The sequence below is a fragment of the Podarcis bocagei genome, assembly GCF_964188305.1.
Source record: "Podarcis bocagei genome assembly, chromosome: 2".
NCBI classification, from domain to species: Eukaryota; Metazoa; Chordata; class Lepidosauria; order Squamata; family Lacertidae; genus Podarcis; species Podarcis bocagei.
This window is the reverse complement of record NC_138126.1, coordinates 100,134,745-100,161,313: the sequence shown is the minus strand read 5'-3', so window position 1 is coordinate 100,161,313 and position 26,569 is coordinate 100,134,745. Positions and strand designations below refer to the sequence as shown.

At 43.5% G+C, this 26,569-nt stretch overlaps 1 protein-coding gene across 8 annotated transcripts in view; it reads right to left on the bottom strand.

Annotated features, from left to right (window-relative positions):
* The window catches only part of LOC308581895 (uncharacterized protein), a 102,960-nt gene that overhangs the window by 2,810 nt on the left and 73,581 nt on the right, over positions 1–26,569 (bottom strand). The window contains exons 1-7 of one of the 8 annotated variants that reach the window (XM_081184691.1): positions 20,504–20,870; positions 17,954–18,040; positions 12,666–12,758; positions 12,374–12,497; positions 7,078–7,228; positions 5,425–5,494; positions 474–1,680 (exon numbers count right to left, since the gene is read on the bottom strand). In XM_081184691.1, coding sequence (XP_081040817.1) covers positions 12,486–12,497; positions 12,666–12,758; positions 17,954–18,040; positions 20,504–20,539 — 228 coding nt within the window. In that variant the 5' untranslated portion in view covers positions 20,540–20,870 and the 3' untranslated portion in view covers positions 474–1,680; positions 5,425–5,494; positions 7,078–7,228; positions 12,374–12,485. Of the gene's footprint in view, positions 1–473; positions 1,681–5,198; positions 5,502–6,169; positions 7,229–10,470; positions 10,693–12,373; positions 12,759–17,953; positions 18,041–20,503; positions 20,872–26,569 lie in introns of those variants that run through there. The other 7 variants (XM_081184689.1, XM_081184688.1, XM_081184687.1 and 4 more) reach the window with 7 other exon arrangements.

The following is a 26,569-nucleotide window of genomic DNA, read 5'->3' as shown; positions in this document are numbered from 1 at the left end:
TACTATACAGGGAACTGGTGCAAGACATTAACCAGGGCGTATGTTTCACAGGCTGTACAGAGTAAAATTGTCAACAAAAGACAAGGCTTGTTGATATATCACTTTAATTCAGCCCTGACCGCATCCAGACCATCCTAATGTGGCCTGCAGGCTCTGGCCTTGTGTAACGTCAATACTTTAACTGGGAACATCAGATGTGCTATGTGTCAGATGGAGACGAGGGGTTATTCCAGATCTTGATGTATACACACGTCAAGAAAGTGTCAGACCAAAGTGTGGGCGATTTTAGTTGTGCAAATGTACCCTGGGACATCACAAAATTCTAGGCTTCACAAGACCGACATGGTCAGATTTCTGTGATTCCCCATAGCGTTAACCCCTCTCTAAATAGCTGCAGGGTAGTCCTGTCAGAGAATATGAATTGGTTTGCTGGGGTCTATCATGTGGTCACAGTGAATTTTTGAAGTACTTACAAGACATCATAAACTGGGCCACAGAAATTCAAAGGAAGTTTGCCAACTCAAGTTAATTTGATGAGAAAGAGTGTACTCCGCCAAGTCAAGTACAGAAGATGTCTCAAACTGCATCCTAGATTTACACTATGGGTGACAAAGATGTGGCTCATGGGGCTACCAGTTGGCCATGCCCAATCTAAACACCGCTTTATCCACTGAAGGCTCTCAACAACCCTCCAAACTAGTTTGTTGGGCAAGTGTGTTGGAAATAGCTCCATCACAGGGATGGGGAGCCCATGGCTCACCTTCCAGTGTGGCCCCCACATCTCCAGATGTGGCTTAACTCACATCATCCCTAGCCATTGGCTATGCTGGCTGGGGCTGACAGGAACCGGGGTCCAAGAATATCTGGAGGACCACTAGTTCTACATTGCTGATTTCAAGGCTTCCAGATAGTAAGGTAAAAGTAAAGGGACCCCTGACCATTAGGTCCAGTCGTAACTGACTCTGGGGTTGCAGCGCTCATCTCGCTTTACTGGCCGAGGGAGCCGGCGTACAGCTTCTTGGTCATGTGGCCAGCATGACTAAGCTGCTTCTGGCGAACCAAAGCAGTGCACGGAAACGCCGTTTACCTTCCCACCGGAGCGGTACCTATTTATCTACTTGCACTTTGATGTGTTTTCGAACTGCTAGGTGGGCAGGAGCAGGGACTGAGCAATGGGAGCTCACCCCGTCGTGGGGATTCGAACCGCCGACCTTCTGATCGGCAAGTCCTAGGCTCTGTGGTTTAACCCACAGCGCCACCTGCATCCCAGATAGTACATGGATATAAATAGTATAAACTTTCTGTGCTGTTGCCTCTCCCTTGTTTCTAATGTGTTTATGCCACAGGGTGTGTGTGAGAGAGCTGCATCTTTACCTCTTGAATGCATCACTGGCCCTTCTCGACGAAGCTGAAGCTTAGGAGCAGATTGTGTGTTCCGCCTCATGATTCAACTTTCACTTTGGCCACTTCCATTTTTGTCAGAAATTCGGAATCCATCTTCGTTTGCCATGGAGCTGGGCCAATGAATGTAACATTCTGTTTCCAACTTGTCCACAGCAGCGCAGGCTTTGGATCCAAGATCCCCTTGGCTTCCAGAACAGGGACACAGTGGAAGGAAATGTGAGGGTGGACAGAAGGTTCTTCTTGCGCCTCTGCTTTGCCTCTCTTCAGCTGGGATTTCTGGAAGTAAGAAAGCTCTCTTGGTGGTTTCCGTCCAAATGTCAAATGAAGGGTGGGGGAGGGGGATCAGAGAGGCTTTGACAGCTGTACATATATTAAAAGTCAATTAAGTATGCCACTCACTGCAGTTTAGTAGGCCCGGAACTCCAAAGTTTGAAAATTCAAGCGTCAAGTTAGCTAGCTAACTGGAAATATCAAGTCTTCTCATTGAACTACCAGATTATGGAAAACAGTGTGAGTGTGTTTAAAAAGCAGTTTAGTTAGCTTTTAATTCTAATTCTTGGGAGAAGGGCAGGAGTGGATTTGTAATTCAGGCTAAAGGGGAGAGGTTGACAAATTCAATTTTAATTTCAATCCTACCCTAAAAGCCAGAAATTCAGGCTGGTTAGATGAAAACATGGCCAAGATTTGGATGCCTCCATTTCCATAAATAAAAGTATATTGGTTTTGAGTGTTTCATACCTGTGTTTTCATCACTTGGTCACTTGGTGACTCCAGGGTCTAAGTGGTGACTTTCATGAGTGAATAAGCCATCCTAGATCAAACACCACAGACAGAAGTGTCTATCAGAAACTTCAGGGCATGAATTGGAACTGGTGGGAAGAGGTCTACCTTAGTGAGCTACTGTGAATCATGTATTCACAGAGCTCTATTAACATCACTCTTTTTATTCTGTTTTAATTTTCTGTATTATTATTTATATTTAACTTTATATAAGCACATCCACACAGCTGTTTTTGTTTTGCTTTCATTTAAGTTGCTTTTATTTATTTGTCAAGATTCTGGTTTTTATTTGTTTCATTTTTAAATTGCTTTGCTTGTTTAGTTTTTAAACAGAGAACGCTCCAACTCCGTGGTTTGTATATGGTGGAGAATTCAAGCATTTTTCTTCACTTCAAAATCTCACCATGACTGTGACAACCCCGGTCTAGATTTTTAAAGTAAGGTCTATAAGGACAGTTTAGATTTTTTAAAAGCATCCTTTTGTTTGGAGTCAGCAATGCTCTGATGCAGACTGAATGGTTAAACGGGTTTTTGGTTTTTTTGCAAGTCTTTTGTGGTATTTATAGGATATCAGATTAGGAGGGTTTTTCTCGTGTGTTTATTTTTGTCGTATGCTTCTTGACAAAATTTACGGAGTGACTTGCCAACTTTCCCTTATTTAAATTGTTTGTCACATGACATAACTAGGACTACTTTCTTAAGAAAGCTACACCAGGGCAATCCTATCAGTGCTTTTTCAATAGGGCTTATTCCCAGGAAGTTGCACACAGGGTTGCAGCCTTAAAGTGTTTGCATTCTCTCAGGCAGGAGCATCCGGTGGGGTAGGGTGGCAGCACTCACCTAGCCTCCCAGAAAGCGCATAGCTGTGGCTTATAGGGAGGGGGGGCAGGGTGGTTGGCCCATTGCGAACACACCAACAGATCCAATCTTACGCTCCCTCTACAACTCTTGCACCGCAGTGTCCTCTCTACCACCTCTCCCTCCCCACAATCCATAGCAACACACATGCTAGGAAGCCAGCTAAGTGCCAGCATCCCTGCATGGTGGATGTTCCTGCTTCCAGGTCTATTCCTCACAAGGCAAAGGGACAGCCCCGTAAATAGGGTGGCCATTTGTGCATCATGGAAAAGGAGGAAATACATTACCAAAACAGATATTTGCATTAAAAGGTGCTCATTAAGTGTACAGTCATACCTCATGTTACGTCTGCTTCATGTTACATTCTTTCAGGTTATGTCCCGCGGCAACCTGGAAGTACCAGAAAGGGGTACTTCCAGGTTTCGCCGCTCGCACATGTGCAGAAGCTCGAAATTACGTCACGCGCATGCACAGAAGTGACAAATTGCAACCCGCACATGCACAGATGCATCGCTTCGGGTTGCGTTCTTTTCATGTTGTGAACGGGCCTCCAGAAAGGATCCCGTTCACAACCAGAGGTACCACTGTATAGAGCATGGGTAGGCAAACTATGGCTCGGGGGCCGGATCTGGCCCAATCACCTTCTAAATCTGGCCTGTGGACGGTCCAAGAATCAAGTTTTTTTCCATGAGTAGAATGTGTGCTTTTATTTTAAATGCACCTCTGGGTTATTTGTGGGGCATAGGAATTCGTTCTTCTCTTCTTCTTCAAAATATAGTCTGGCCCCCCACAAGGTCTGAGGGACAGTGGACCGGCCCCCTGCTGAAAAGGTTTGCTGACCCCTGGTATAGAGGCACATACACTATAAACAGAAATGCAATATATCTCAGCATTGAAGAAGATTGTGGATCATATTGGAGAAGACCAAGAATAGGTGAGTTGTGTGTCCACTTAGTCTGCTGTCCAAATGCAGTGAAGTGTTGATGGGCAGCATCCTTTCCCCATCAAAGTTATTTATTTACAATCCAGACTTGAGCCAGTAGAAGAGAGATCTGTCCTTTGGCAGCTCTTCAGATAGAAGATTGTCCTCTGCAAAGCAGGACAACTGGCCACCCTAACTTTAAGAGGAGGCTGGATTAGAATGCTTGAGGAACATGTTTGCTAACCTTGGACATGATCCACCAATGGGTATCATTTCAAGAGGATGGGGATGAGATTAAGAGATTTCAGGTGTGTGCACAGACTCTGGCAAGCTGGAGAGATCCACAGCAAGGGTTTAAAAGAAGAACAGCCTCGTTGGGCTGTGTTAGGGGGAAATGGCAAAAAAGTGCAATGCATTCCAGGAGCATTTGTTGTGATTTCATTTTCCGTCTCATACTAACACTAGCAGTGCCATCTACACAGGTTAAACAGCCACAGCCACTTCCTTTATTTTTGAAGGAAAAGGATTTGCAATTTTGGCACAAATAGTTATACAGGGCTCATTTAATTGCTTTATAAAAATAGTCACTTGGTGTGAAGAACTCAGTGAGCTGGTCTGAGAAATAAATCTTCCTGAACAAGAATCACATGTGGTCTAAAATATAGATTAGTGGTTAGACCACCCCAGAATGGTGTCCCTGTATCCAGACAAAAGTAGGTACTTTTGTTAAATGCATGGGGGGGGGTTAATTTCAAAGGACAAGATATATATGAAGGAGATGGAGAGATGAATAGCAAGGCTAGAAATGAATCCCAGAGATTCTAGAGGGTTGCAATGCTGACTCTTCCTTCATACAAACACATACCTGTATTTCTTATGTATACGGTTAATGCTCACGGAAATGTTCAACTCAATCTTCACTATTTCTGCAGGATTTTCCCCCTCCTTTTAATCCTGCCAGTTCTAGTTTAGGTGTCTTTATTAATAATGAAATTCTGTAGTAAGGTTTGGAAAAAAATCCATTTGCATAAGCTGAGTGCCATCTTAGATCAAGCATTTCTCGTTGTGCACAAAGCAGATGGACGCAGCGGACAACTTTTGATCTGGCTTGCTTTGCAAAGTGATAATATAGAGGGGAACCTTTGTGTGTCATTTTGTTTGCTTCAAATCCATTTAAATAAAACATTTTTTTAAAAAAAAACACCCACACAGATGAAGCTCTGAGCCTCTAAAGTGGGTTACCAGATTATGTGCTATCGCCATTTTAATTACATTTTGTTCCTTTTAATTCGTACATTTCTGTCAAATTGCATTTCTTTCTGGGAACAGGAGAATTTTCCAGCAGAATAATGTGGGCAAGGGATGATATAATTTGCCATCAAGCATTGTTGAGAGTGCTTGAAAGTCTAGTGCATGCTGCTCATCAATATAGACTGGTCCTGTTAGAAGTCTCATCTTACCAGCTTGGCTGTCACTCTCAGGTGTCATTTTTAGAGATGGCCCTTAAACCAGTTTTTGCGTTTCTCATGTCTGTAAACTGAATGGAAAACTTAGGTTGACTAGCATGTACATTCAATTTTAAACACACACACACACACACACACACACACACACACACACACACACACACCATTTCTAGAGTTCATTAAACCACCTCTGTAGATTGATGCATTCCAGATGAGAGGAGCTGGTCTATATGCCCACATGATAATTTGCAAGAAGTTGCACATGTGGTACAGTCTACATAGGGTTGTATTACTTCAAAATGCACATAGGTTTGAATGCCTGACCACATTAAAAACAGCAGTGCCCTCCCTGCTTACACTGAAAGCTTTCTTCCATCATGCAAGCAGATTTTGCTGCAAAGAAGCACTTGATCATGTGTTTTTTTTTAATAAAAACACACACATGTAGATCATCTCTAAAACGCTGGCATGGAAACACCCTAACACAAACATAGTGAAATTACATTGCCCAATCAAACACCAAATTACTCAGTTTGTACCAGTCTGAACACCAGGAGAGGCATGCCCAGTGTTGGAGCACATCCCAGATTCAACTGAGACCCCAGAATTCAATTGCTTAGAATTCAGAGAGCAGGGCAAGGTGGCCTCAACTAATACTCTGGGCACAGGTCTTGTGCAACCGCAAAAGCTACTTCTCTACCAAAAGGAGGAGGAGGACAGGAGAAAGCGAATGTCTTACAGGATCAAGGAGAAGTGTTAACTTGGGATGACATGAGCATTTCACTCCACGTCATTTCTTGCTTCTTTGAGCATAATAGTTGAGACCCTTATCTTAGATATACGATATGTAAGAAGATTAGAGGATAGAAGCATCTCTTTTCATGACAGCTGCCTTCCCAGGAGAACACTGACACGGCAGCAATCGGGGTTGAACAAACACAGAACCTCACAATGGGGACATATTTGTGTGTGTGTGTGGCTACATGCAGGACAAAGCAGAGAACTCATCTTCCCTAAAGCTTCTCCATGTTGCCGATGCAAATTAGATAAATGATGCTAAGCTACCTTTCCTCCAGGGAGGAGAATCAAGCACTATCCTTGATTATGTTGGTGTGTGAAGAATAGCTGAAGACTGGAGATGGTTCATGATTTCAGACATAAACAAAACTGATGACCAGACAAGCCCATCCTAACCATCTATATGGGTCAGCAGTGATTTGAGGAACATATCTAAAGCAAATCAGGTGCGCAATACCTGTGTGCCACAATAAGCGACAATAATCACCACAATAAGAGACAGTTGCCGTGCACTTGAGGTATGCACACCTTCTACAAGGGCCTCATCTAATCAGGAGTTTGTGAGTGGAACAAGAGGAAAATGCCAATGATGATTACTGTGATATGGAAAATCTTTTGTTATTTTATTTGCACTGTGGCCAAGGCTTGTGCTTCATTCCTGAGCTTATCTAAGTGTGAATTCCCTGCTGCTTTCCCCCACATTGCAATTAGCTAGGAATCTGTGCAGGCATCTCGCTGCACTAAAACGCTGCAAACAATTTTGAGGAGGTCAGCGTTTTCCCAAGTGAATATACTGCACTTCAAAAGTGTTTATCTGAATCGAAAACATGAGAACAGGATATATATCACCTCTTAGTTGAAACCACTCTCAACTCCTTTTTCTGCTTCAGCCCCTGCCTCATTTCAAGAAGGTGAAACTTGCCGCTTCTTAATTCTTTCTGACTGTAGTTGTGGGGATATGCACAAACCTGCATTTTCCTGAAATGAGCCCCAATGGATTCTATGATGGGAAGACAAAAGAAAGAAGGTTTTTAAAATGCTCATTCTTTAAATTTATTTTGCAACTATTCATTACAGTCACATTCAAAAGTACAAAAGAAACAAATAAAAGGAAAAACACAAAAGGACTGACTTACAAGAAATTCCACTTGCGAGGCAGCAAATATTATGCATGTACAGTATATACCCAACAGACTATAGCACATTTTGTCCCCTTCCAAACAGATTCCGGTGGACACAAAAAATGACAAAATCTTATTCCATAATTTTTAGTATTGGAATTTGATTGTGTGAATTGTCATACTGAATAAAGTCATGCCAAACTGCAAGACTCTGGACTGACCTGACATTTCAGTACCCAGAGATGATGAGTTAATTCCTCCATGACCTCAATACCCAAAATTTTATGTGCCACTTCCCAAATTGAGTTTGGGGTAGTGGGGAGCACTTCTTTTTAAAACCCAAGACATAAGGTTTTGCAGTTGTCACCAGACTTCTTTTTTATTATTATTTTAATTAAAGGTCCCTGGATGAAGGCAGAAACCAGAGCATACCAGAGTCACCTGGAGACTGTCCTATGGCCTTGTAGCTTGGAATGTTGGATACAGGATACATTTCTAATGCAGAAGCTCTTCAAGAACTAGATATAAATCAACCATGAATCAACTTCAAAAGTTCTAAGACCCACAAAAATAGGAAAATTTGTAATCTTCTACCCCTCAGACATATTCCAGGTCCCTGTCTTGAATGTTCAGATTTCTTCTTTTAAAAAGAAGCTCATTCAAGCTCATTCAAATATGGCAAAATCAGGAAAAACGTACAGGCAGCCATTATCCAGTCGCTCAGTTGGAGGTACAGTGGTACCTTGGTTCCTGAACTCAATCTGTTCTGGAAGTCTGTTTGACTTCCAAAACATTCACAAACCAAGACGCAGCTTCTGATTGGCCCCAGAAACAATGCCAACAGCCGAAACGGATGTTTGGCTTCCAAAAAATGTTTGCAAACAGGAACAGGTTTGCGACGTTCAGGAGCCGATTTGTTTGGGAGCCAAGCCATTTGGGAACCAAGGTACCAATGTAAATCTCTTTCCATTTTTCTGTCAAATAAGTGCAAATGCACAGAGATGTTAATGTATTTCGCAAATTAAATATCTTAAAATTAAACAAAATCGGCCTTGTATATTAAGTTTTTGCTGTTTCGGTCCAATTTATGAAGCCCCCTTGAATTATGAATTCAGAGACTCTACAGTTCTCCCTATCAGCCAATGTCTGGGGTGTGGCTGCCGGCAACCTTAATTATAATTTAAGATTTGTAAGTGCCTAATCCCTACAGGTCTCGGTTCTCATTTATCCCCACCCTAAACTCAAAATCCAGCCTTACTCTTGAATCAGATTCGAATTCCCAGATGTTGTAATAGCCATGTAGAGGAAAGAGACCACAGAGAGCCATCCTGATGTTAATATGACCATATAGTTTGTATGCTGTGGTGTCTGTGATCAGCACAGGGGGACCATGCAACCTTCAGGGACATTTTCATTATCAGTTGGCAAGCAGAAGTTGGGCGTCACTTCAGTGCTAATTTGACTTGGGGCCCTATGTAAAAGAATGCATATTCCTCATTTTTTAAAAAAACAACATATAACATCTAGTTGATTAAAAAATGAAATTTTTGAGCTATGCATGTATCTGGGATTATTGTGCTGTGCTCCCTGCCAGATCTGAGTGAAAGGGGAATGAGAATCGAACCCTGACAACCGCAGCAAAGGACGAAGCGGCCACAAGGATTAAATGCAAAGGAATTGGGGGATTTGAGATGCAAATGAGTGCATAATATTTTGATACCGCCGAAGAATCTAATGAGGTCACATTTGTCAGTCACACACACTATTCTGGCCCCCTAATTATATTGTAAGGATAGTGTGGAAATGGAAATGATACTGAGCAGAGGATGACCCAGATGGTACAAGGACAAGGAGGTCTGAAGACAGAGAAACTTCATGCTCCGTAATGAGGAAATTGAGATCACTGTTGCCACTGGAATATCGGAAGCGGGTAGATCATCTCCCTTGCAGTCCTTTGGGTTCCACTGCACATGAGCAACAGCGGAGGAGAGCCACATGGGCAAATTGGATGTGTGGTGTGACCTTTGTGGGAGCTGGCTGATGGAGGATGACCCTGTGGGCCACAGATGGCTGGAAGACCCCAGTTTCCGGGCAGTTGTACAAGTCCTCCAGAAGAGGGGAGGCAACAGAAATGGAGTCCCTTAGCCCGTGTAAATGCTCAGTAGCTCTCCTCTGCTCTTCTTGTGTTAGCTTTGCATTAAAGTCTCTGGACAGGAATATGGAGGAGAACAATAGGACTGGTAACTATGAAGAGATCCCCAACAGGAACAGGGCAATATAGAACAGAAGCAGCCCTGTAATTGGCAGAAAAGTTAAAAACACAAGAAGAGCCCTGATGGAACAGACCAAAAACCCACCAGAGTCCAGCATTCCATTCTCACCAGGGCCATCCAGATACTTTTGGGAGACTCAGAAGCAGGGTATGAATGCAACAGCACTCTTCCACTCATGATCCCTACTATTCAGAGGCATGTTGCTTCTGGTCCTGGAGTTCACATATAGCCATCAAGACAAGTAGTAGCTATCGATTGCCTTGTCCTCGGTGAATTTGTCTAATCCCATTTTAAAGCCATCCAAGTTGAGAGCCACCACCACATCATCACCAGATGTTCAGCTCTGCTAGACCTTGTTGGACATCTGAGAGCAAACATAGGCTAGGAGAAAGCACAGTAATTTGAGGGAGTGCCAGACACAAGATCTACCTACTCTGGAAGAGTGGCAGATGAAAGTGATGGACTATATGACACTGGCCGAGATGACAGGCAGAATCCGTGACCAAGGAAAAGAGACGGCGGAAGAAGAATGGAGAAAATTCAAAAGTTATCTTAAGGACTATTATAAACTTGATGAATGTTAGAGTGTTGTGGTTTTTAGGAATAAAGGGATACAGTGACATAAGGTCAGAATACAGAGATGACTAAGATGACAGAGGTTGGAAAGGAACAATTGGGAGTTGCTATAAAACTATGGACATTGGGATGCAGAAAGGGGGGGTATGGGGGAGTCTCAGAAAAGAGGTCTATGAAAAAATGTTATGAAATTATACGTGTTTGTATGTCTTTTTAAGTGTTTGTTTGTTCTTTAAAACTTTGTAAAACCAATAAAAATTTTATATAAAAAAAAGTAATTTGAGGGAGTGCCTTCTGCAAGATTAGCTACGTGCATGTGAAGAAATAGACGTAGCTTTTATGATTATTCTGGTACAAGTCATTGCATTGCAGTGGAATTGGTGAGGATGGGCAGATAACCTGCCTCTGAAGTGGAAAACCAGCTGCTACTATGCCTCTGCTTCCCCAAGAACAGAAGCAGGAGATTGTTGACCTGGGAAGTGAGCACTTTTACCCTGTAGTGATGGAAGACTTATCAATGAATTATCATAGTTTTGAGAGCCATGGTTAATCAACATATTAATCTGTGAAGCAGTGAATCATAACAAAATAAGTAGGGCTGTGGCGCTTAGTCAATTAATTGGTTGGGTGAATCAATTAAAAGCTTTCTAATTGGTTAAAAAGGTGTTGCTGATTTACAGCTTGGGATGTTTGAGGATTTGTTCAGTCCTCATTTGATGAGGACCAAATCAGCTCATGAAACCCAGACTGCTGCACTGAATGTAGCACAGCAATCAGCAAAGTAATGTAGTTCTCTAAATTCTGTGCCGTGTTTATCAGTTAAAAAATGCACAAATGTTGTGAAATATGTTTTCACAAATACTTAAAAATTGTGTGTGTGTGTGTGTGTGTGTGTGTGTGTGTGTGTGTGTGTGTATATATAGTCAAATATGTCCAAAATATGCATATATATATATTGTATTGTATCATTGTAAACGTTCTGTGAACTATACAAAAGCCTTGCTTATTTGTAATGGCAAAAGTGAATCTCTGCAAACTAGCCTTTTTCATACCACAGCTTGGAAAAAGATGCATTCTGGTGTTTGTTTTTGTTTTCCCGTTGACACATGACTGGAAAAGCTGCAGAGTGATTTTAATAAGGCAGGATAATATTTTCGATCAGTTCTAAGAAGCACAGACTAAATCCCGTGTAAGCAGCTGCTTCAGCTGCTAGCCTACAAATTATATTCAGATAAGATGCTTGCTCATTCCCGGGCTTAAAAACTGAAGTGGAGATTCAATTTCATCTACAGTGTCACACTCGGAAGGTAGGACCAGGATTCATATATAACTGCTTATTCAAATTCAACTACATTATTAAGACGCTGCTTGATGACAGGTAAGCAACCGGCTACATTCTTAACAGCATCTCCAACAGACCTGACAGCAAATTCCACAGGAAGAGTAATTGCTCTGGCTTTTACAAATTTAGGTTAGTCATTACGGTGTGCTCGAGAGTACTGGAAAGTGCTACATTGGACTTTGCGAACCCACCCAGTCATGCAAGTCCTTACCTTGTGCTGATGATTGCATTAGGGATAGTAGTACTAATTTGTTCGTACTAAGCAGGTAGGGATGGGGAAAAATTTGTTCATTGCTCATTGCAAACCAACCTAATTCCCACATCTCAGGCAAATATGCAAACTTAAAATGCAGCTTTCACTTGAAATTCAATAAAATACTAATAATTAGAGATCTCTAAAAGAACTCTCAGCACCATCAATTGAATTACAACCCCCCAAGATTTGTTGGGAGAAGCCATGGCAATCACCTGGCCTAAAACCTATACAGTGGTACCTCGGGTTAAGAACTTAATTCGTTCTGGAGGTCCGTTCTTAACCTGAAACTGTTCTTAACCTGATGTACCACTTTAGCTAATGGGGCCTCCTGCTGCCACTGCACCGCTGCTGCACGATTTCTGTTCTCATCCTGAGGTAAAGTTCTTAACCCAAGGTACTATTTCTGGGTTAGCGGAGTCTGTAACCTGAAGCGCCTGTAACCCGAGGTACCACTGTATATTTTTAATGCAAAATAATGCTGGTATCATGGCTACGTAGCCACACAATTTCTCATGGAAGTTTGCAGTGCAATAGTCTTCTTGCATAATGCTGAATGGCTTGTGGATGTGCACAACACCTCATTCCCTTGTTTGCCTTCCGGTACGCTTCAGGCTGCCAATTTCTGACCGGCAACTATTCTGTGAGAAGGAACAATCAAACAGCACCAGATTCTCCTACCACGAGATTCATCAGATAAAACCCTGCAAAACAAAAGAGTGCTTTTGAAGCTGTGGTATCCATTCAGCAGAGCTGCATCTTCCCTGTTCCAGAATACAACTGCTGAAATTCCATGGGCAGGGATGCTCTGAAATAAAAGATGTTCTCTTGATAAAAAGGATTTTTGGCAGGCGTAATGTCCAGACGCTCACCTCTTTCCTCTTGCAGTAGACAGCCAGCACCCCACACCCTACAGCAGGCTGTTGGAATATTGCAGCGGCACCAGCACAGCTGGAGAAGATGACCTGCCAAATAAGAAGCAGAGAGGGGTTGTTTTTTTAAAAAAAGAAAAGAATAGGAAGCCCTTCACTGGAAATTTGGCAGCTAAAGACAAGTTAAAATGGCATTGCCTGATGAATTGATCATTCCTGCCTCCTTGTTGCTTGGACCCCCAAAACACCTGAACCTATAGCAGTCTTTCTTACAAACTGCCATAATATTAGCTCAGATTAGATTTCCCATTCGGGGTGAGCATTCATCCTCCTTCTCCTCCCATCACTAGTAACCCATATGGCAGGCTTCCTCAACCTTGGCCCTCCAGATGTTTTGAGACTACAATTCCCATCACCCCTGACCACTGGTCCTGCTAGCTAGGAATCATGGGAGTTGTAGGCCAAAAACATCTGGCGGGCCGAGGTTGAGAAAGCCTGCCACATGGCTTCTCTGTTGTTTAGCTTAGATTGAAAACATGGCTGTTTAGGAAGGCCTGCATGGCTCTGTTGGTTAGAGCGTGGTGCTGATAACGCCAGGGTTGCAGGTTCAATCCCCGTATGGGACAGCTGCATATTCCTGCATTGCAGGGGTTTCGATTGGATGACCCCCCGGGTCCCTTTCGACTCTACAGTCCTATGATTCTAAGTTGGTGATTTGGTCTGAAGCAGTAGCGGACTACACGGTGGAGCGGCAGCACTAAGACACTAAGGCAATGGGTCTTGCATCTAGGAGCCCTCTGTTTGCCCATTGATTTGCATGCTGAGAACCTCCCGCCCCTCCAAGTGTCAGTCATGGAGTTTCTGTGTAGGGATGTATGGTAAGGTTACCAGACGTCCCCATTTCCCGGGGACAGTCCCCAGATTTACAAATCAGTCCCCACACAAAATCCATTGAAGTTGAAAAGTGTCCCCGGATTCATTGAAAAAGATCTGGTAACCTTAATGTACGGACATTTCAAAGATCATGCCAACATCCATTTGCACATTAATCTGATGTTTTCTGTTCTGCTGAAATTGGTTTCTTTTGCACAAGTCTTCCTTTTCATCCTCTACTTGTATGGAAATGCATGTTTTAAGAAAATGCATTTTGTGGCACACAAAATATCATCAACATATATTTAAAAATCAGTTACTTTCCCTTGGTGTTCCTTGCATGCAGCAAAAGCAACCAAGAGTCTTGAAGCACCTTCATGGTCCATTACAAAGCTCTGCATGCTTGCAATTCTAGCCATGTCTACTCAGAAGTAAGCCCCATGGAATTCAATGAGGTGAGCGGAGTCAGAATCGCAGCCTAACTGGTTAGCTTGATTTCACAGTCCATCACCTGTCATCTTGTCTGCTTTCCCTCACCCAGGCATCAGGGAGGGGTGGTTTAGCACCCTCTTGACATTTTGCTCTTTATATATGAATTAATCCTTCAGTCAGTAATAACGCTCTTTAACCATAATGTAAGTCCTTTCTTTATTGCAACATTTTATTTCATGCATGCAGATGTTACTCACAAAATGGTGATGTTTGGGTGTTTCTGCTGAAACATAAACTCTCTAGGTAAGGTAAAGGGACCCCTGACCCTTAGGTCCAGTCGTAACCGACTCTGGGGTTGCGGCGCTCATCTCGCTTTATTGGACGAGGGAGCTGGCGTACAGCTTCCGGGTCCTGTGGCCAGCATGACTAAGCCGCTTCTGGCGAACCAGAGCAGCGCATGGAAACGCCGTTTAGCTTCCCGCCGGAGTGGTACCTATTTATCTACTTGCACTTTGACATGCTTTTGAACTGCTAGGTTGGCAGGAGCAGGGACCGAGCAATGGGAGCTCACCCCGTCACGGGGATACGAACCACCGACCTTCTGATCGGCAAGTCCTAGGCTCTGTGGTTTAACCCACAGTGCCACCCGCATCCCAAAACTCTCTAGGTAATTTGTTTCAGATGTTGGGACTTGGCTAGTAGGGCAATACTTCAAAATGAAGATTTAGGGGACGGGTGCCAATCCATATGTTCCTCTTCACTTTGACTGCTAAAGTCCACAGGTAACAAAAGAGATCACTTCTTTCCATGGGAAAAGACAGCACTGGCCCACCTATGATGTGGGGTGAACGACCTGCCTCAGGTGGCAGAAGTGTAAGAGGCAATGCTCCACCCATCCCACCAATTTTGCCACGGAAAGGAAGGTGTTCTAGCTCACCCCATTGCCACTTGCCTTCCCCACCCCTGGGCAGAGAAGCAGAGAGAGCAGCAATAGTTTGAGGAATGCCCTGGCTCCCACTGAGTTTGGTAAGAGCCAGGGCACCCATAGTGGCAGTGCAAGTGGGACACAGCACGCTGCATTCACTTGATTTTATAGTTCACAGTAAAAAGTGGATTCAAGTTACAACCCTAACCCTCCCTGGCCAAGATGAAGTCCCATTCAATTCAGTGCTGCTGACTTCTGAGTAACCATGGTTAGGATTGACAGTCCTGGTGCATTTAGGCTGCCTCAGGCATCTGTCAGGACAGCAGCAATTCGACATCAATGGATATGTAAATTCAAAGCAATTTACATATCTATTTAGATATAAAGTGTGCAATGCATCTTTAAAAACAACAACTTTTGTTATGGAGGACTAAAGCAAAAAAGCAGGAGTCTGTGCTGTGTTGGGGATTGAATGGGCAGATGGGAGGAAATCCATTTGATAGTCCGTTTTCAGTGCGTTTCTCTGACATCTGATTCTGGGAAACGTTCTAGGGGATATAGATTCATCCCACAGGGAGCACCTGCAAAGTTTGGTGGGACTTGTTTTTGGTCCACATAATCTCTGCATGTAGTGTAGAAGCACATCCAACATTCCTTGACAGCTGGGCATTGCAGCGGGTGGCAGCTGCTGCTGTGGCGGCCGAAATATATTTCAGAGAAGCTTGTTTGCCACCAACTACCTTCCCATGGAGGGACCCAGGATATACACTTCAGAGGAACCCCAGGCTTCTCCAGAATGCAATTACTCTGACACAAAGGGGTTCTAGAATGTCCTGAAGTTTTACACTATTAAATCCAATTAAATATGCTGGCGCAATGGAAGCTTAGCAGTATTGGGCTGCGGGGCATTTACATTTGCCAAAGCCAAGTATTTAAGCAGCACATGACTAATAACTTATTAGCACATTCTCCCAGAACAGCATGCTAATTATCCCTCTTGGAAAATCAATGGAAGAATGAGGCGCATTGTATTTAAAACTAGAATGGGACAGTCCTCTCCACATGCAACGTGAAATGGAGCATTTGTGCTGTATGTTTGCTTATTTAAAAGCAAACTTCTGTAACAGCACAATTTTGCTGAACATCCATTACTTTACCACATGAAAATCTGTTCTTGGTACAATGGTTCTACATGCGTTCATTGCTTTGAGTAATAAACCTAGGCAAGCCAAGAACCAGGAAACGTGATTGTCTTCTGTCACATCTGTTTGAACAATAAACACCCTCATGTACTGAGGTATTATCAGGGATATAGGCCTTTGACGACTGGTGCAGAAGTGTTTCCTAAATGCCTGGTTCCAGGGCCATACAGAGGAAAAAAGCTAGGAAGTGTGTACGTAGTGATGAAACACAAAGGTGAAGCCACCATCTGGGTAACTAATCAACAAGTTTCAGAACTTTTATATTGGGGTGTGCAGGAATATTGAATTCTGAGCTGAAATGGGGTGCCTTGGAGAAATCTGGGGCTTGTCAGAGGAAAAGTGGGAGCCTTATGAGCCAACACAAGTTGAAGTGGGGGACCCTCAAGCACTTGAGGTTCAACCCTCGTGGTCCCTTCCAACTCTACAATTCTGTGTATAGGATTGCACTGTCAAATGAGTTCTGGGCTTTGAAGGGAAAACAAGTTAGCCTCTTGGGAGAGGAAAATGCCAGAAAACGTGATGTGTATGTATTCTTAATAATAATAAACTAATAAACTTTTATTTATATCCCGCCCTCCCCGGCTGAAGTCGGGCTGTGGATCCAGTTGGAATCATTAGATTTATTCCAACAGAAAAATCTTTCACTCCGGTCAATATCTATTTGACACTGTAAAGCCTTTGGGTGCTATTCACTGCCTAAAAACTACTTGGGACGCGGGTGGCGCTGTGGGTTAAACCACAGAGCCTAGGACTTGCTGATCAGAAGATCGGGGGATCGAATCGCTGCCATGGGGTGAGCTCCCATTGCTCGGTCCCAGCTCCTGCCAACCTGGCAGTTAGAAAGCACGTCAAAGTGCAAGTAGATAAATAGGTACCACTCCGGCGGGAAGGTAAAGAGCGTTTCCGTGCACTGCTCTGGTTCGCCAGAAGCGGCTTAGTCATGCTGGCCACATGACCCAGAAGCTGTACGCCGGCTCCCTCGGCCAATAAAGCGAGATGAGTGCCGCAACCCCAGAGTCGGCCACAACTGGACCTAATGGTCAGGGGTCCCTTTACCTTTAGCTTTACACTGCCTAAAAAAGTCAAGTTGCATTTTCCAGAAACCAAAATTTAAAACAAGCCATTGAAAGGAGAGATTCTTTTTGCAGACGGCCAAGAATTGCAGCTCTCCTTTCAGTTTTGCAAACTACGGGTTCCCCCTGTGCTTCCTGACAAACAAATAAGCCTCTAGTGCGTTTGACACTTAACTAAGGCACTGCACCTCAAGAAATCTTTTGAATCTGTGAAAGGGAGAGATGCATGCTTCCAAATGCAAGACTGGGCTGAGCAGAAGAACACTGCTGTTGGAAGCAGCTTCTTGGAGTGCAGCCACTGCAAATTTGGAGAAGTCTGGTAGTCTGTGTTTGGCTCAGTAGGCCAGAAGTAGTGAAAGCTGCTCAGAAGCATCTGTTTGTGCTTCACCTGGAAGGCATAATATCTCTAAGTGCCATTCATTATAAGCAGCATCTTGCAGTTTTGGCAGAGCTGGTCTTGTATATATTCTAAGTAGACATGAAGGTTTAGAGCTCAGCTCACTCAGCTCACTCATCCCACACCAGCACAGGGGCACAAACGGAGTCCCCAGGAAAGAAGGGGCCAAAGGCGCATTCAGCTATAATACTGCACATTATTTTTCTTTCCAAATTGCAGGTTCTGCATCTTAATGCCTTTTAAGACAACATCACCTGCTGTTTTTGCTTCCTGGCTTTCGTGTTTTGCTTTGCCGCTGTAGTTTTTAATTCCCGTGGTCTTTCCCTATACACCTATCATCTTAGTTTAAAAATGCAATCTGGTTCGCATGCGACACAAATTCTTACAGCAAGTCTGTAAAGTCTGTGGGGAAGCAAAGCACCATCTACGCCAGGCCGGCCAGTTCCCTCCGTAATTGAATCTTCAAGCCCTGCCTGACAAAGGAAAAAGACAAGAGAAAAATGAGACACTGGTTCAGGTGCACACACAGCAGCTTAGTTAAAAATGAATCCTCTCTGGGGAACGGTTGGTGGCTGAGCTTTTCCCCAGTCCTGATATCCGCTGTATTTCATGGCCCTGCTAGAAAACAGAGCCACAGAAAACTCCTTCCCTTCAACCATGAACTTTGCTGAGCTTAGTTTGAATATGATCTCCTGCCCTGATCAGGGTCGGATTTAGATGAAGAGAGGCCCTAGGCTACTCCACTTGTGAGGCCCCTCCCCACCCTCACGACTAGAATAAAATGGAAGAGTGTTATAAACAAAACTGAGTGAAGCCAAGGATGATGACGGGTATTTAAAATTCTGCAATTCACAACTTCTCCTCTAAAGGACATAAGATGGTTAAATACCATGGTGATTAAAAAAAAAAAAGCATAAAACTTTTGCAGTAGCTGAACTTTGTAAACATTTTGTGGAATGAGCATTATTTTTTGGAAAATGAAGTTGTAATGTTATTCTTAAAATAATGCCTGGGTCTTCCTGTTATATACCTGCTGGGATTGACAAAGCATATGACCCTCACCTGAATCTCATAGCTCTCCTGACAGGTGATTTGGTTTACAGCCACAGTGTAGAAATAAAGGAGAAGATTGCCCACCAGATACCAGGCACTCTATTATTCAAATTAGGCCCCAGTGTTTTTCTTTCAATCCCCTTCTCAATGAATTAATCAATTTTAATCTAGCATGTAAATTCTCAAAACTTTCTTATTCGTTAATTCGAGCAACTACTGCTCTCACTTCATTACAAACAGTATTTCTACCTGCAACACACTTGAGCAAACCTGCTCCTCTTCCTTTCACAGATATTTTGTTTCCATTTGCAACTGTAGCTGCCTCTGATGAGTTATCATTTAACTCTTTGGGGGGGAATTAGCATCAGACATCATATGCATGTCTGGCGTTCAAATCAGGAGGAAGATGGGGGAGAGTGGCCCAGAGGAAGGCAAAAGGACAGGGCCTGAGGGCCTTGGATACATGGTTGGTGGCTGACTGGCAAGGAAAGGGCCTAGCAAATGCATCGCTGGGCTAGACAAACTTGCTGTGAATGACAGCGTTCCCTCCTAGCAGATTGGAAGGAAACCATAGCGGTTAGGAGGAAGACGCTAATCTTAGGAAGGAGCAAGTGGGGCAGGAGTGAGATAATCATCTGAGACTGCAGGACTAGAACAATGGGCTGTAAATAATGGGTGGTACCCAGCACAGCACTACATGAGCATTCCATCAGTGCGAGGATTTCTGCTGGTGCAATGGAATGTTCTTCCCCTTCTCCTCCCCAAATCCACTGAGAAATATTGCGCTCGAAATTCTGTATGGTGATGTAAAAGCTCCGCCTGCTGTGTTAGAACTGTGACGACGCATTCTCACCTGTAAGTTGCCACTTCCTACTGCCATCGTCAAGCAATAAACATGCATGTTTGAACCAGGCCTTTAGAATACCCACCCAGAACCCTAATGGACATTCAGTGGAGTGTCCAAGCTCTGTGCAGAATACTGTCATTTGAATAAAACCTGCTCACTCCAGGTCTTAAAATAAATGGAGCAGGCCTCTTTCAATACTGAAAGGGGAGCGGCTTCATATGCACATTGGACCAATACACCCAAACGAAATTGCTGGGTAAGGGCAATTCACTCTTAAACGTATAGATCCTAGTGTGGAGGGGAATACTGTAGCTAAAATAATATGCTAAATTGTAACCATGTGCCTGTCTAGCCATAGTCAATAAAGCACTTTACCATGTTTAACACATCAACTTATGTTTAACATCACTTCAACATCAGACAAGGGAGTAATCCCATACATTTCAATGGGGCTAGTCATATGTTTCTAATTACGTGATTAAGATCTTGCTGAGAGGGGCTGCAATAAGTGCCTTGCCGCATGAAGATCTGAACAACAAGTACCTATTTAAAAATTGGTGTGCAAAACTCCCTTAATGAAATGCTAAGAGGGGAAAAACACTTTTGTAGGTATCCTTTTGCCGATCTATTGTTAAATTGACAAAAAATAGCATCGCATTTTCATTAGATAAAAAAAGCTGCAAATCCATATGACTACTTCATAGAACTTTGTTAACCTCTTTATTTTAATAGATGGCACTACAGCTTTTGATTTATATATTATTTTTTGCAAGGAGAAATGTTTTCTATATGTTTAGTAAATGCCATTTTTTTATTTGAAGGCACGGAGTACATAAGAGGAAAACTTTCTTTGAACCATCTGTCGGAAATTGTGTGCAAATAACTCTGCAAAGCTTTGAAATCTTGCAGACTCGCATTCGGAGACCAGGGCCTTGCATTCTTTTTGACCAATATGGAAGCAACACCCTTTTACTTATTTTCACAGGGATATAGCCTAATCCAGATGTTAACAAAAGAGAAGCCCGCAGTAACTCACAAGTCTCTTATACTTAGCTCTTTTCAATATTTTCATCTCCGTCTTGTTGATTCATGGCCAACTTCCACAACCAAATGGGGAAACTAATCTTCCCTCACCCTCAAATCCAAGCTAAGCTTTTCCCATTGATATAGGTTCCTTTCAGACAACCTGTTTTGTGGACATTCATTCTGGTTTGTTTGTACTGTGAGGTTATATGACACCAGCTGCTCATTGAGCATTCATTCAAATTTGTTTCTGGGGAGGTGTTACAACATCACACTAAGCAACTGTGACTCTACAGTTCCCGGTGCATTTTTCCATCACAAGCCCTCCTTTTTTGAGTTTTCAGTTTTCAAAAATTTACAGATACACACCTTACAACCATATACTTCCAACACAAATGCACATTAGACTTCCCTCCTCCCCTTTTTTGTGGTTTCTTATCTTATTTAAATTTTTAACACTGAATTTTCCACTTTACTCCATTTTTTAATTATTCTACAATTAATCTTAATAGTACTTTTAACTGCTTGATTTAAGTTAGCCCTACTAATGCACTTACTTGCATCCCATGATTTTCCAAATATTCAACAAATGTCCCCCACTCTTTAATAAATTTTGTGGTTTCTTACCACATCCGTTAATTTTGCCATTTTGGCGTAATCCATAAATTTTAATCAGCCATTCTTCCTTGGCTGGAACAGCATCCTCTTTCCACCTCTGGGCAAATACCATTCTGGCTGCGGTTGTAGCATACTGTACATAATTTTTTTTTTTTAAGGTCCTTCAGAATTTCAGAATTAACTATCCCTAAAGAGAAGTTCTGTTCTGGGGTTTTTTTACGCAAGAGTTCAGATCCACTTTAAACGAACAACTTGAATGTGCCACTATGCAATAGAATCCCACCTGCAAAATAGAGACAGGCTGGGTGTTGTCATCAACCCTAGCCAGCATGGCTAAACGTCAGGGATTATGACTCCAACATCACCTAGCGGGTGGGGAGGCACAATTTCTCTATCTCCAAAAGAATCCCAGGAGAGAATTTGGAGTTTGGAGAGAAACCTCCATTAGGGATCACTAGCCTCCTTACAGAACTATAGTTCCCTGCAGTGACCGGGGGACAGGACACACACACCATTAAACCAGTTGAAGTATGCAGTGTATATTTTGTACAGTGGTACCTCTGGTTATGAACTTAATTCGTTCCAGAGGTCCGTTCTTAACCTGAAACCATTCTTAACCTGAGGTACCACTTTAGCTAATGGGGCCTTCCACTGCTGCTGCGCTGCCACCGCACGATTTCTGTTCTCATCCTGAGGTAAAGTTCTTAACCCAAGGTGCTACTTCCGGGTTAGCCGACTCTGTAACTCAAAGTGTTTGTAACCCTAGGTGTTTGTAACCCAAGGTACCACTGTATATGGAAGACTTCAGTTTGCTATGCAAGGAAGTTCCCTTCGTAATTTTAATGTGCATTAGCAGCAGGAGGACGAGTATAAAAGGACACCTGAATAAGCAGGAGTGTTCTTTATACAGAACCTGGGGCTCATGATTTATTTCTTTATTTATTGCATGAGTCTTGACTGCTTCCAATTGGTACTCACCACCACATCCTATTGAGTGCTCTGCTTATGTAGGCAGGAATCTACTCAGACTCCCTAACAGCCACCTGTTCCTATATTTTTACCCCAGCCTGTTATGCTGCAGGATGTCTATGTTGCTAAATTATAGCCAGTCCACTCATGGTGGTGGCAGCGGTGGCAGTGGGAGTCAGCCACCCACAACCTTTGAGAAACCTTCTACAGAGTTAACATAATGTCCAGTCAAGTGGATTAAGATGCATGAGAAATTCTGAAAAGTAAGGTTTCTCATTGTTGGGTTTTAATGAGGTTGTGCTTTTATTAATTAGTAATATAAACAGCTTCCTATGCCCACAGGCTCATCCAGTCAAACCACTGGGTCCATATAGCTCAGTATTGTTGACACTGACTGGCAGCAACTCTCTAGGGGTTCAGACAGGGCTCTCCCCCAGCTCTATCTGGAGATGCTGGGGACTGAACCTGGGACCTTTTGTGTGCATAGCAGATACTCTGCCAACGAAGGTATAAAAAAAGTTTTGAAAAATACATTGAATTTTGCATAGCTCGCCATCGCCGTCCAGTGTCACACTTTTATATTGCACCTTACAACACATTTAGAATGTTTTATTTGCAGCTGTGTAGCTGAGTCACAACTTATCCCTGCTACTAGTAACTACTGCCATTTTAATTGCAACAGCAATACCTTTAATGTACATGTTGCTAACCCTGCTCTGGACGTCAAAGCTTTGCTGAATCAGAGCTTGGACCTTTTCACAAAGCGAATCGCAACCCTGTGTTTTAGGATAGTGGTTCCCAATTAGCCTAGTACTACGGACCACCTATATTCCAAAAGTCAAAACATGGACCCACTACTTTTGAAAATTTGGATATGTCTATGGTAGTTTTTGTTATGTGAATGCTGCCACAGACCCCCTGCGATCCATGGACCACCAATTGGGAACCACATACAAAAGTGCTTCTTAACTTTTCCCAGCTCTGCAATGTGCTTTCCATGTTTACCCAGGCATCATCATCTCCAGCAATCAGACTTCATTTTCCACACTGGCCAAGTGAATTCTTGATGCAGAATGAGTTTCTGTTAATGCATCTTCTGGGAAATCTTGATAATTAATGGTCTTTTGAAACAAAATATCATTAAAAATAATACCAAGCATGTTAACATCAGTTCACAGGTTGCAGCTAAGATAACCAAATGAGAAGAATAATGGGGAACCGACTCCCGGTTCTGGCAGCTGAAAAGAACATCCAGCTATTCAAGGATGGGGGAACTGCGCCCCCGCCAGATGTTTTTAGCCAATGGTCAGGAATGATAGGAGCCAACAACGTCGGGAGGGACACAGATTCACTATTCCCTGAGCAAAATAGACTTTATTCTTGCTGTAACTGTGTTTTCATGCTGTCCTGTCCTACTGCTACCGCCCAGGAAGCAGGGGCAGACTTGGGTAAACTTTCGTAATGTGGCGCTCTGTGCAAGGCCAACATTTAGCAACCCCAAATGGATCTTCTCAATTTTGCGTCCCCTCCCCGAGCTTGGCACCCTGTGCGAGGGAACCACCTTAAATTCCACACTGCATGAAGCCCCTTGCATGGGCTTCTGCTAGTTTGACTCATTCATTGAATAGTGCCCTTTGTGTCCTGGAAGGTGGGATGGAGATCTTGATCTATATCTATCTATCTATATCTATCATCTATCTATCTATCTATCTATCTATCTATCTATCTATCTATCTATCTATCTATGTGTGGCTGTTTCCTAAATGGCTGGACAGAGGAGATCATGCAGGAAACCTGCAGCAGAATGGAGAACTGAACCCAGGTGTTATCTGAGCTCCATATCTTAGCAACAAGGCATCTGTTTGTGCCAAGATGTTTGAGGGCAGCCAGCAAAGCAGACCCTTTGGGGACTAAGCCTGGCAATTGGCCCCATGGGCCCAAGTGCAAAGCTGCTAACATCAGCTTGGTGTATTGGCAAAGGTCACTCCAGAGCAAAGTTTTGCCATATTGCACCCCTTTATGTCAAGGTGCTTATTGTTTTAAGCTTCTTCTGGCATGGAAAAGCACTTTCCATTTGCCTGGCAAGACTGGCCAGCTCCAGGATTGATTCTGTCTGCCCACCACATATGAAAGCTGCTGTCCTTTTTTTGTTTGTTAGCTGGGCAGCATGTGAGTCTTGCTCCCGAGGCAGGTGGAAGTAGCACGATGGCCCTTCCACTCTCTCACAGTGGCTGCCGGCTTCCCTTGGATTTTGGTTATGGGACCAAGGCTTTACTTCTTCCCAGTAGCCAAAGATCAGCCGCACCTCCATCTCAGGTGCATATGGAAGCAGCAGTAACTCCTGGGTCGGAAGAAAGGTTTGTCCCTCATGAAGATTTGATTCAGTCCTTGGGGAAGTAGGAGTTCCTGCTTACAGCTCTTTGTATCACCTTCGGAAGAGGCAGGGAAGAATGGTTCAGATGCGGCAGAGGAAAAAGAAATTGTGTTTGTGTGTGTATGTTTTTAAGAAAAGAGCTCTACTGAAATTCTTAGTTTATAGCAGCCATGCTGTTGTTGTTTAGTCGTGTCCGACTCTTCATGACCCCGTGGACCAGAGCACGCCAGGCACTCCTGTCTTACACTGCCTCCCGCAGTTTGGTTAAACTCATGTTGGTAGCTTCGAGAACACTGTCCAACAATCTCGTCCTCTGTCGTCCCCTTCTCCTTCTGCCCTCCATCTTTCCCAACTTCAGGGTCTTTTCCAGGGAGTCTTCTCATGAGGTGGCCAAAGTACTGGAGCCTCAGCTTCAGGATCTGTCCTTTCAGTGAGCACTCAGGGCTGATTTCCTTCAGAATGGATAGGTTTGATCTTCTTGCAGTCCATGGGACTCTCAAGAGTCTCCTCCAGCACCATAATTCAAAAGCATCAATTCTTCGTCAGTCAGCCTTCTTTATGGTCCAGCTCTCACTTCCATACATCACTACAGGGAAAACCATGGCTTTAACTATACAGACCTTTGTTGGCAAGGTGATGTCTCTGCTGTTTAAGATAGTAGCCATAGGCACAGGAAATCCCTCTCCCTCTTGGTTGGCATATTGGAAAGAACTGCTTTCCTTTTTGTGTGGCATTTACTGAGCTTTCAGCAAGCAGGTTTGCTCGCCTAGGTTTGCATTGCAGCTCATTCTGCAGACTGGGCTTCATTTCGTTCCCTTGGTGTCTCTCCCCTCCCCCCCCCGCTCCCACCCCCACATATGCCCTGAGGCTAAGATTTAAATCTCGTTATGTCAGCTGTGTTTCAGGCATTGGCCCTCTTTCGGCATGACTCTCTCTGGCCTAATTTAGATTTAAGACCATTTCTGTACCAGAGAAAGTGTTGGTCTAAGTTTTGGGGGGTAGAGTGGGGGGTAGGGGGAGAATCCAGACTCATTCAAGCTTTGTTTATATTCATCTCCCCACGGCCAGCCAGACACCTGCACAAGACATAGCACAAAGCTTTACACAGGGAAACAGTTGTCCACGTTCCAAGAGCACTCTCAAATGTCCACAGCAACCATTAAGTGTGGCCTCTTGATTTTCATTCCCTGCATTTAATTTATTTCTCCAGATCAGGCAAGTCACATAGAGAGCCAAACTGGGAGGTGCCCAAGTACCCTAGAAATTGGAGTATGCACGAACACACACACACACACACACACACACACACACACGGTACCAGTTGGTTGTTTGACTGACGTAAAGCCACTGCCAGGTGGCCATTAACTCAACGTCTCAATAATAACCAGATGGCTGAGAATTTGTACACCTCTTCTTCAAATATCAAGTTCTCTGGTCATTACTGTGTCTGAAAACTACAACTAGAGATCCAATTGCGACATGAACCACCAGCAACATTTCCCAAGAGCAGTCACGGACATGGCACATGCAGCCACAGTCATTTCTGCCTTGTCCTAGGCCACACTGCACACTGCAGGGCAGAAAATCCAGGTTTGCCACCAAGGTTTGCATAATGAGCAAAAATGGCAGCCTGTCAACAATATAATACACAGGTAAGCAGGTGTGGAGTGAGGGTTGGGTTTTTTTGTCACCACAGTTGTATTTTACATTTATAGGTCTATGCTGAAAGATGGGGTGTTGTGTGTAGCAGCTTGTGGTGTAATACAACCTCAGCCAAGATGCACAGCCAGTCACAATTCCCTAGCTACATTTCTCACGTGTTTGCAAACGTTCACACTTCATGCTTGTATTCATAAATACGAATTCAAGTAACGTATGAACTGAAGTGGTCTTCCAAGGGTACAGTAGAGCTGACAGTCTGTAGCATGGGTAGGCAAACTAAGGTCGGGGGCCGGATCCAGCCCAATCGCCTTCTAAATCCAGCCCATGGTCGGTCCAGAAATCAGCGTGTTTTTACATGAATAGAATGTGTCCTTTTATTTAAAATGCATCTCTGGGTGATTTGTGGGGCATAGGCATTCGTTCATTTTTTTCCTTCAAAATATAGTCCGGCCCCCC